General features: G+C 48.8%; 1 protein-coding gene across 1 annotated transcript in view; it reads right to left on the bottom strand.

Moving 5' to 3' along the window:
* The window catches only part of LOC307077722 (hepatocyte nuclear factor 6-like), a gene marked incomplete at both ends in the record, with an annotated part of 16,664 nt that extends 5,502 nt beyond the window's left edge, over positions 1-11,162 (bottom strand). Inside the window, one exon of the mRNA XM_079739185.1 lies at positions 10,121-11,162. Within this exon, the coding sequence (XP_079595311.1) occupies positions 10,121-11,162 (1,042 nt within the window). The remainder of the gene's footprint in view (positions 1-10,120) is intronic.
* Between the last annotated feature and the right edge of the window lie 1,338 nt (positions 11,163-12,500).

Genomic DNA, 12,500 nt, shown 5'->3' with positions numbered 1-12,500 from the left:
GATATTCTCAGCGTTCCTGGAGGACGGAGAAAACACGCTGCATGCTGAGGCGAGGGCTTGTCGGGACCTGATGAATTATGCCCGCATTGAGCTGCTATCGGGCGCCAGATATATCTATATTTATTTATTTATATATATTTTATTTCAATTCTTTATTTATACATATATTTATATATATTTTATACGTACTGTATATATATGGATCCATCAGTAGCCCAATAACATAGTGATTTATTTGGTCATGCTAAAGTCGTTGCTGAAGATGGCCAAACAATAACCTTTAATTTAGATCACTGAAGAATTAATGTTTTTAATGATGTTCTGTTTCTATTTATTTTTTTATTCCCCTTTTTATTTTATTTAGACCCTTTAGCTTTTATATCTACCCACAATCTCCCTAAATGTCAACCACAGAGGACATCGGATTAAAAACAAAAGGTTTCACCCTAATCCAGACTTAATTATAAGCAAATTACTTAACCTTAAAATATAACATTAACCCAACAATTACCCCGGAAAAAATGCTCAAATGTAGTTTTGAACATCTGCTCTAGATTATAAAACGACATTTTATTTTCTGATGACATGTTCTTTGCATTACAACACGCCAGATAGGCTAAGAGAAAGCCCCCCAGGTGATCGATAACGATCGATAGATTCGTGAATAATTCGTGTGTGAAATTCGGTTCTTCCAATTAATTATGCGTTGCAGGGGGAGGAGGCGAGAGAGAGGAGAGGGGATGGAGTCGCAGTAGGAAGGAGAAACCAAACCAGGATTACATGGACGGTAAAATAGCACGGCATATTCAAATCAAAGCGTGGAACTAGTATGATTATTAATGAATTGACCAGGGATACAAACGGGCCTTTGATTAATAAATTAACGGCTGCTCAGCTCGTTTGAACCCATCCCAGCTGCAGGCCCTTTGGTTTGTGTTTTCCCTGTTATTTAATGTCCTGTGCTATTGGAAATCAAAAAGAGGACGTTTATCTCGGATTGATCAGACCTGTGTTCTCTGTCACGATGGCTCTGGTCAGAGCGGTCATTATTGTTCCTCCAATGGTGCCCGGTTGTGTGTGTAGGTCTGTGTCTTTAATGCCCACCCTGACACGCGTTCCTTGCGTTCTTCGTGCATTATGGGATGCATTCGACCTTTAACTTGTAATTTAAATAAACGACCAATAAACAGGCCAGCTATAGACCCCGTTGAATGCTGAGGCAACACGGCCCGTGTTAAGTGGAGGGGCCTGCTGGCCCTTCTCACTTTCGGTCGTTTATTTTATATATTTTTATAATTTAATCATAAACCCATAAATTAAACCATCTATCAATATGCTCTAGTTTCACAGCAAAACATGGTTGGCTCGCAATGCCAATAATACCGGTTAAGGTTTTAAGTCCGGCCCATGAAGATTGATAGTGTGTATCGATGCGACGAGCATTTAAAAGGCGGTTCTCCAGTATTTATCCGTCCAGGCTGCAGGGCACTGCCAACACACTCCCGGCTCGATACTCCTTAATGTAATGAGCGAGAATTGGTGTTAATATACTGATGAAGTGCCACCGTGTGTTTGGTGGCCTCGTCACGAGGCGGCTGCGAAGCTTTTCCCCGCCGTCCCGCCTCGGCCATCCTCCACCGGGAGCCCCGGTACCCGGTCACCCTCTCCCGGTTCCCCGGTATCCGGTCACCCTCCACCGGGATCCACACGGGCCTGTTTCCACCGGTACCCGGTCACTCACACCAGGAACCACACGGGCCTGTTTAGCTATTATGGTTTAAGTGTTATGGTGAGTTAATTCCTATCACGGCCTGAAATCAATTAAACGAGACCGTTAAGGCCACCGATGACGCGTTATGCCATTTAATATTAATGCAATATTAAGTTGTGTTTTATTTAAGATAGCCTGCATAAAATATGCATCCAATGGAATCAGGAATTAAAGGGAATAATATTCGATGCCGTTTTACACTGCACCACGTGTTATTAGCTTCCCTAGTAATAAAATCTGAGACATTACAGGGCGCCAGAAATTCGATAATCAATAAAGATTGCTGTTTGCGATGATCACGCTCCTTATGAGTTTTTAGATAATGAAAGCGTTCAGCCATTTATGGGCGTGATTGAGGGTACCGGGTGAGCGGATTTGAACTTGCATTATTTGGCCGAGTTAATAAGAAACCAGTTCTCGCATGTTTCTTAGGCCTGCAGCCAACGCGTTAGACTGGAATGGACATCCACATCACTGGAGACCTGTTACGCATGACCGTAATGACGCCTATAATCTTTATGCTTCATAGAGAAAGCTTCAGTTTCCTCTTCTCTTCTTCCTCAAAAACCAGCGTGAGCATTTATTATTCTAGAAAGGGATAAGTATAGCTATGCTTGGATGGTTCTGTAGGCCCTCGTTTGACCAAACTGCACGTTGAAAAATCAAGCAGAAAAACATTTCAAACTATTTGATCCCATAACAGAAATTATCAGTGACATCATCCTCATCATCACATCATCATCACCATGTTGCACGCTCTTCTTGTAGGCGTCATAGTAATACCACCAGGCCTGCTGCTAACACTCTTCACCACTACCACCAGGCCGGTGACTAACGCTAACCACCAATACCACCAGGCCTACTGCTAACACTCTTCACCACTACCACCAGGCCGGTGACTAACGCTAACCACCAATACCACCAGGCCTACTGCTAACACTCTTCACCACTACCACCAGGCCGGTGACTAACGCTAACCACCAATACCACCAGGCCTACTGCTAACACTCTTCACCACTACCACCAGGCCGGTGACTAACGCTAACCACCAATACCACCAGGCCTACTGCTAACACTCTTCACCACTACCACCAGGCCGGTGACTAACGCTAACCACCAATACCACCAGGCCTACTGCTAACACTCTTCACCACTACCACCAGGCCGGTGACTAACGCTAACCACCAATACCACCAGGCCTACTGCTAACACTCTTCACCACTACCACCAGGCCGGTGACTAACGCTAACCACCAATACCACCAGGCCTACTGCTAACACTCTTCACCACTACCACCAGGCCGGTGACTAACGCTAACCACCAATACCACCAGGCCTACTGCTAACACTCTTCACCACTACCACCAGGCCGGTGACTAACGCTAACCACCAATACCACCAGGCCTACTGCTAACACTCTTCACCACTACCACCAGGCCGGTGACTAACGCTAACCACCAATACCACCAGGCCTACTGCTAACACTCTTCACCACTACCACCAGGCCGGTGACTAACGCTCTCCACCGCTGATCACCAGCCTCTATCCAGAGGCTGCTCGGCAGAAGGGGCGGTGGGCCGACTGAGGCGAGCTCTTCTGCGGTAAAGGGGGCGAACAGGGGGCACCGGGGGGGGGGGGGGGGGGGGGGGGCACCGGGGGGGCACCGGGAAGGCACCGGGGTAGGGGGGGGATCGATAGTGAACCGCGTGTAAGCCGCAGACTGGGCTGTCTGGGGTCGACGCTGAATAAATGCATTAAGCTGAACACCAGGTCGGATAATTCTTGATTCACTTTGGGAAGATGTAGGCCTATTTATTACAGCTGTTGGGTTTCAGTATCACACTGTAACTCTTTATGTTGACTTACTGCGGGTCTCAGCAGCAGTTTGCATGTAGGCATAAAGCAGGTCTATTTTTTTCTAGTGGTGAGAAATGTGCCTTTGATAAATAATAATAAAATAATTAAATGTGGTTATCACACTCGATATTTGGCTAATAATAATAACAATGATCATAATACTACTACTACAAATGATAATAATTAGAATAATCCAATCGTGGACACAAAATATTGCTTCCAATATTGGAATAATTGTAAGCAATTATACCAATAGAAAAAGAATATTGCAAGAAACGAGATGGCACAGGTGTGTGTGTGTGTGTGTGTGTGTGTGTGTGTGTGTGTGTGTGTGTGTGTGTGTGTGTGTGTGTGTACCTCAAACCACAGAGTGCGGTGAACTGACAACATCAGGAAATAACCAAAGCAATATGGACATGGCCTACAGAGACAATAATAAAAGGTTTATGTGGATATCGTTGAATCCTCCAAAATGATATCCTGTAAGTTGGCACGGTTGAAGATAAATCGATCGTCTGTTCGTTGCCGTTTTTGATTGGATGACTTGAAGCTGACAAGCGGCGGTGCACAGGATGCGGTTCTCCATCAGGATGTTAGAGAACAGAACGGGGAGCTGTAGTCAACGTCCTGATCTTTGAATGGAACAGAACTACGATTTCTTTCTGTCCTTTAATTGCGTCGACCATGTCCTCGCTCCAAACGCGCATTAAACAAGCCATTATCGGGCCGTTAATAAAGGACGGCCTGTCAGAGGCTCCGATAAGCGGCTCAGGGCGCGGGGGGGGGGGGGGGGGTGATGGGCTCTTGGTAGACTATCAGTACTGGTGCCGCTCGTCATACTGGGTCCACGGTTCACACAAACCAGTTCTTGTTAGGTAGGATACCACTGCCTATGACCTAGGCCTGAGTGCAATGAGTTCACTACGCGTGACCAATATTATTTCATTATAATAAATGCTAATTGATAACCATTGCGGCGCATTTTTTTTTTTGCAAACAGGTAAAGCTCGCAGTGCCATTTAACCCTTCCAGGCTCGTCTCGTGCATTCAGTGCAGTCTGAGAGCAATTTGATTTAAAGGTCATTCTCTCCTATCGATTCGGTTTGGCGAGGGGGCGACGGAGCAGCGTTCGAATTGATCATCTTAAAAAGAAAATACGCTATTCTAGATTGTACACAGCCAGGTCTGCTGCATTTATAATTGCAAAGCATGCTTCCCATAGGTCCATGCATGGTGGTGGTGGTGGGGGGGGGGGGGGGGGGGGGGGGGGGGGGGAGGGAGAGAGAGAGAGGGGGGGGGGAGAGAGAGAGAGAGGGGGGGGGGGGGATACATGGGTGCATTGTATAAGCATTGTATATGCATCCACTGTGTATCTACAATAGGTTTGCAAATTGTATTGTGCAGCATATGCAGCTTGCATGTATAGTATCACACAGCACATACATGAGATATTCATGAGGGGGGAGAGAGAGAGAGAGAGAGAGAGAGAGAGAGAGAGAGAGAGAGAGAGAGAGAGAGAGAGAGAGAGAGAGAGGGGAGAAAGAGGGGGTGTTTTTACAAAGAAAGCAGACCCAATGTCGAATGTTGCGGAGGGAAACGGGAGGGAAAGAATTCAACAAGGCGGGGAACAGCATGCTTTTATTCCTCACTCTGCCGTGTGTTATGAAGGGTGGGTGTTAATGGGTGAAATGGTGTTGCACAGTGGAGCGGAAGGGGGCGGGGTAGAGAGGGAGATAGCGGGAGCTGTGACTGCATGGCGCAGCTCCAGAGATGGAAAGGAAAGGCCGGGGAATGGAAATCGATACAGATTCAGGGCTCGCCAGATCGGCCAACAACGCCTATGGCGCAGACTCACTCTACATCCCGGTCACATAGACTCCAGAGAGGAGGAATTGGCGGGGCGACGGGCAAGGCGATATGATGTGTTTCTGTTGCTTTCAGTCAGATCGGTGTCTGAGTTCGGTTGCTCGGAAAGCAATCCAAATAGTCTGTGTGGGAACTCTGACTCAAATACGCAAAATGCAATTAATATAGGCAATTTTTTATTTAAATTCCAGTCGGTTTGCTTGTTAGATCATCCAGAAGGCCACAGACATTTCGATAAGGTGGTTTATTACCACAGGCCCACTTGCATGTCCAAGTATTTACAGTACACGCAGTCGTGCTTAACAAACAGCATCTCCAAACCACAGCTGCCTGTCCGCTCCCCTGTCAACCCGCTCTCATCAATTATTAAAGACCAATCGATCATCAAGCCATCTCTCCATGAAAAAAAACACCTTGTTTCGGATGATTCCGCATTAACCACATCTTAATACCCTATCCAATCAGCCGGGCTTCAATGACCCAGCAACAACACTTGTGCTGTTTTAGATTTTCCTGTATGTGTGAGACATTTAGACGCCAATTAATGGAGAGACCGCTAAGAGAATATAGTAGCGATGGAGAGGGAGAGGAATGGGGGAGAGTGGGGAGGGAGTGACCTGGAGAAATAGCCTTTTAATTGTGGTCCGCTAAGTCTATATCAGTCAGAATGTCTCATTTAAACCACTGACTGCGTGCTGAAGACAAAGAAACCGCATGTCCTGTTCTTCAGCACCCTGGTCAGCTCCCCACGCCGCATCACGCGACTGTTTGTGATGCGAGGGAATCACGGCGACACGGCAGCTCTGAGCCGGACGACGCACGAGAACGGTGGGTTCTGGAGGAAGTCCGTTCCCACGTGTCCTCATGACACGGGGCCGCTGCTCGCGTTCCGCTGAACCCTGATCCGAGGCCTCCGCACAGGCGCGCTCCACTCTTCTCCGGGTCTCGTGTGTTTGACCTCTCACCCCGGCACGTGCTCTCCCCATTCACAGTATAATGGGCACCGCTGCGCTTTTCTCCGGAGTGAATCGGAAGTTCTTGGCAGGCGGTGCGAAGTATTTGTGTTTATTTTTACTGTTCCGCGGTCGGCTACAACAAAACGTGAGCGATAATCTTGATCTCCCAATAAACTTAGTAATGCAGATCTTGTTTTCAGACGTTAGCGACGTTGTTTAGCATGACCGTCACTGTCCATAACATAATGTGCGTATAAGCAGAGGGCATATCGTATGGAGAGGGCCTTCTCTTCAACCAACAAATCTAATATGATTACAGCATAGAGGAGAGAAAGAGGTGTGCAATAAGGCTTTATTAGGCTTTATCCTTTCTCCCATTTCCCTCCCCTGCCTCTCTTCTTGCTCTTGGGGGGGAGAGAGACCAATGGGAGAGAGTGCTGAGGCGGGATAATTGATAGATGCACTGGCTATCCTTATCGATCACGGCTTTATTGACCCAACCAAATACATTGAGATGGAGTGTGGAATTCAACACAGATGCATGGACGAATTGTTTTCATCGTTAATGCAATCTTTAAAGGCCCCGTAGACTTCGCCGTGTCTCCTCTGCCACCTCTTGTTCACACGATAAAATATCCCCGCCTGCACTTAGAGCTTAGAACTACATTGGTTTGTAAGATGGTTTGGCGAGCATAGTCTAAAGTGTGCTGGGTATTAATTTGCCCTGGGTTTTAGGTCACATAATCCATATTTGCACTTTCTGGTCGGACCTGGGGGGGGGGGGGGGGGGGGGGGGGGGGGGGGGGGGGCAGAGCCGATAGGCACCGAGCTCTGCCCTAATTCGAGTAGGAGACGTTGAGCGTGAAGGGCACCGGCTAGCAGACCCCCCAATAACCCCCACCTCCCCCCCCCCCCCCCCCCCCCCCCCCCCCCCCATAACAAGCTCCGCCATGGCAACCCCCCCTCCCCTCCATAACAAGCCCCCCACCCCCATAACAAGCCCCCACCCCCATAACCAGCGCCCCCTACCGGCCTGTCCCCGCTCTGCTCCTCCGTCCGGGGGGGATCGTCATGAGAGTGTGCAGACTCTGGCGTTTTCGCATTAGCTAAGCAGGGCAACTGTATTGATTTGTGTGACTGTGATGAATTTGGAATAGTAATTTGAATTTATTGATTGATGTGGCCGACCGAGTATTGCCCAGCCTCCCTTTCAACATTACAACCCCCCCTCCCCCTCCCCCTTCCCCTCGCCGCCCCCCCACACACACACTCCCAGTCAGCCCAGCCCACATCTGCACCTCCGATAATGACGGTTTTAAATGCAATAAGTAAAACGTATAGCTTCAGCGATTTACATACGTCATTTGTCATTTCAGCCGCCATCAGGCCGCAGGCAGCAAGGTAACCCTCACGAGGCGAGAGGCATCGCAACCCGCCTCTATGAGGGCCGCATCAACACACAGAGTAGTCCCGGATAAAGGAAATATTCACCTAAAGATCCCAGCGGATTAAAATAAATAAATGATGATGTATAATTATTTTTACATACATTTTTACATCCAAACTCACTATGAATCTCAGCCGTTGACTCAGGACACAAAGGATCATACTACACAAACGCACACACACACACACACACACACACACACACACACACACACACACACACACACACACACACACACACACACACACACACACACACACACACACACACACACACACACACCCTCGCTCTCATAGCCTATAATGTGTGCGTGTGTGTGTGTGTGTGTGTGTGTGTGCGTGTGTGTGTGTGTGTGTGTGTGTGTGCGCGCGCGAAATAGCGGTTATCAGGTGGTAGGAAGATATAAACCCTACTGCCCAATTAGCTTTAACAACAGTGGCACTTAAAGAGACAATTGTGGAGTGTTTAAATCTTTATTTACCAGAACCCCACTAAATGCGCAAAGGAACAATTTACATGTCATTAAGTGCTTTTCAATAGCGCATCGACTGGAACTAAAATATGCCACTATATCTGCTTAATTGAACTGTCTGCTGAAATACGACAGAGAAGCGCAGATTGACGTTTGGAAGTGCACGTCTAAACGAGGCCTTTGCACAAAACATCAATGAGTGTGTGTGTGTGTGTGTGTGTGTGTGTGTGTGTTTTGTTTGTGTGTGCGTGTGCGTGTGCATGCGTGTGTGTGTGTGTGTGGGGGGGCGGGGGGGGGGCATTGTTATCGTTGTTTTTAACACTGCAAATGTCACAGCTCTTCATTTGCGTTCAGTTCATCGGGTTCTTAGTATCTCAGGTTCTAAAGTTGGAAACACATTTCCAGCGGACGGTTAATCTACGAGCGCTTTCGCCAACGGGCCTGGTCGTACAGCCACCGAATGACACGCACGCCAAAAGGAATCCGAGGGAGGCGACACATAGAAATACTTATATTTATATACTTATATTTTATACTTTTTTATATATATATATATATATATATATATATATATATATATATATATATATATATATATATATATATATATATATATATATACAGACATAGCCTATCCATCTCTCTCTCTCTCTCTCGCTGTTATGTCATTTTTAAAGCAGATCCAGATTCAGCATTTTGCGACACAATGCAAACAGCGTGCGGGTGTTATTGTCGTTCATAACGTCCATCCCAGGGAAAGACACATCTGCTTCTCTCGCTGTCTTCCAAATCCGAATCGATCATTTATCAGAGCGCCATTTTGCAGAGGGACGGCGGTGCCTGAGTATCGATCCCAGCAGGGGTCACGCTCCTCCGGCTCCGTGGGGCCCCCGCGTCCCTCACACCCTCCTTGTTTACGCTTTCACCAATTCGACAGTTGAAATATAAAATAGATTTTTTTTTGATTTTTACAAATTATTTCTATCCGGCTATGGGGACTGAGAGAAAAGCGGAACTGCAGTGTGCGCGCAGTGTGTGTGTTGTGTGGCCCGTGTTGTGAGCCTGTATCAAGGCCGACCTAAAGCTTTGTTCTATTGTTGAGGTGATAGGGGGAAGATGCAATCAAGCTGATGATAGGGCGCCAGCACTTTCAGACGTTTCCTGAAATGTAGGCCTTACATCATTTTCCATGTATTTATTTTACCTCGTCTTAACTTTTAACTTTTTGCTCTCTGTCTCTCTCTCTCTCTTTTTCACACGAACACGTCCCTGTGTGTGTGTGTGTGTGTGTGTGTGTGTGTGTGTGTGTGTGTGTGTGTGTGTGTGTGTGTGTGTGTGTGTGTAAGAGAGAAAAGGAGACACACAGAGAGACACGTTGTGTAGGCCTATTTCTGTTTCAACCTCTCTGTAGCGTCCATCCGTAGAGAATTCGATGTTGCGATGTTGTTTTCCCATAATAAACCGTGTGTGTGTGGCTCTATTGTAGAGCTATAGAGAGCTATAGTACTAGAACCACACCGCCTGACTACACAACCATAAGGCCTCTCTTCATATGACGGGAGTTCAATCCTCATATATAGATCCCCACACCGAACAAACCGAACAGCCCACTGTCCCGGTGAAGTTTGACTCGATGCTATTGACCAATAACTTGCAGTAATGTCCCTCTGAGCGGCTATTGACAGTCTCGCCACATTGACTCCACATTGATCACCTCACATCGGTCAGATTCAGGGCTGCCTCCTCACTCACCTGCTAGCCTCAGCGCGGACATCCGCTGGAACTCGGGCTCCTGCAGCCACTTCCACATCCTCCGGAAGGTCTCCCGGCCCGACTTGAGCTTACTCCAGGGTTTAGGGTTCCGTAGCAGGTCGGACAGCGTTCCCTGGGACCGACACAAGATCCTCTGGGCAAAGATGGCCTGGGGTATGCTGTATCGCTTGAGCTCGGCGGTGATTCTCTGCGCTACCTCCTTGGTGTTTATCTCCTCCACCTGGCCCGACCCAGCGCCCCCCTGCCCGCCTCCCACCGTCTGCCGGTCCCGCTCCACCGACAGCATGGAGCCGTTCGCCTGGGAGTGCGGGTGACTGTGGTGGTGCATGCCGTTCAGCGACGTCATGAGCCCGGCTCCGTGGCCGCCCAGACCCCGGGCCAGGTGCTCCTCGTTCCGGGACAACATGGCCGCGTGGGACTCGAAGCCCCCCGACGAGAGCATCTTGTCGTTGGAGAGGTGCGCCGTCGGCCCGTAGGCGCCGAGCGACTGCTGGGAGTTGTGCAACGAGCCGAGGCCGTTGGAAAGCGGCGACAGCGACTGGCCCATGCCGGACATGTCTTTCTGGTAGTGGCCGTAGAGGTTGCTCATGGAGGCGAGGCTCCGGTCGTCCCTCATCAGCGTGAAGCTGCCGCTCACGTTGCCCGCCGAGAGCCGCTGGTGCGCCGGGTGGTGGTGAGCGTGCGGATGGGGATGGTGATGGAACTTATCCGACACGGTAGAGATAGGCGGCAGGTGCTGCAGCGGCGTGAGGGTGGTGTAGGTGCTGCTCAGACTCATCCCCGAGTCGCAGGACATGGTCATGGCGGGGTGCAGGGGCCCGGACAGAGAGTGGTCCGTGCGGTAGTCCCCCGCGCCCTCCAGTATCGAGGCCATGCTGGACACCATGGCGGAGCGCCCGTGCGACACCAGGTTCCGGTGCGACGACGACTGGCGCGCGTGCGGCGAGTTCATTAAGTCGCTCGTCTGGTGAGCGTGAGACACGCCGTGCAGGTTTCCAATGTTTTCCATTGTAAGTTCCATCGCTGAAAGAATCTTTATCCCCACTCCTCACACCACTCACTCTCTCCCTCTCTCTCCCTCTCTCCCTCTCTCTCTCTCTCTCCCTCTCTCCCTCACTCTCGCTCCGTCTCAGCCTCCTTTCCGATAAATTGTTAACGATTTCAAAGCCAAGCCATTGATCGTAGTCGCCTCTCCGCGGTCAGTCCAGCATGGTTCTAGAGGGTCCCAGCACGGTTCTAGAGGGATCTAGAGGATCCGAGCCGCCTGAGCCTCACGCCGCTTCTCGAGACGGTAGGTGTCCGCTTTGCTTTCATTCGCTAGCGTAGAGCTGCTTCTACTACCGAAGGCGAGCGCGCTCTGCTCCGAGTGTGTATATCCACGTGCCCGCGCACGTCAGAATGGGACTGTGCCTGTGTGCACATGTGCGCGCATGCAAGCGTTCTCTGTCTAGGGCCGGTGTGACGTCACGGGGGCGCACCATGTGAGAGGGTCGTCCACCATGCAGTGGAGAATTGAACCTCGCATTCCCCCCTCGAAAAAGATTGCATTAGGAGCAGTGTGGTGATTAGATACACAGCTCCCTGTCTTCGGCCGGCCCAGTGTGTGTGCAACATTTACCCAGCGATGGCCCGGTCGGGATAAGGGAGACCCGCTCCTTGTTGTTCTTGATAAAAGCGCTTCTGACGGCGCCAGAGGCATGTGATCGTCCTGTCAGAAGTTAAATATTAAAGGAAAGGTTTTACTTTTGGCACACACCACCGTTGAGGAGAACCCAATCTTTAAGTTTCCCCGAGACGTCGTCTTTTTCCTGTGTTGGCCTGTTGGGGTACATGGGGTATTAATATTGGAAAATTATTCATTAATTCATGTTTGTGGGAAAAAAACGTTTGTTTTGTCTATTGCAACAGAATATAGGCGCAAACAACTATTGCAACAGCATTTATATTTCAGACAAACATACAGGCTTACAGATGTAAAAAAAACAATATTTATCTACATTTATTTATGATTACTGTTTTATTATATAATTTACTCGTGTTTACGACCCATGAACAAAACTGTCAGCACATTTCAAGTTGTGGGTTTATCTTAAACCCAATAAACCGGCCCCATCGCAGCCATTTTATATGCTGCCTTATCTACCTATAGGAATATTTCATACCCCGAGCTATCTATGCACAGACCTCAGTATACCGGCGGTGGCACAGGTTCTCGCTGGGTTGCCTTCAACGTTTCCAGTTGGAGGTGCTCAAGTTTGATATGATATTTTGACTTCCAAACTCCTGCTTATGAAAGAGCCGGCCTGCCATCGATAGGGTCGCCGATCCATCAATGTCAGCGTGTGTATGGATCACAGGC

The sequence above is a fragment of the Pollachius pollachius genome (genome assembly GCF_949987615.1).
Source record: "Pollachius pollachius genome assembly, chromosome: 7".
NCBI lineage: Eukaryota > Metazoa > Chordata > Actinopteri > Gadiformes > Gadidae > Pollachius > Pollachius pollachius.
The sequence above is the reverse complement of the archived record's forward strand: the minus strand, read 5'-3'. Positions and strand labels throughout refer to the sequence as shown.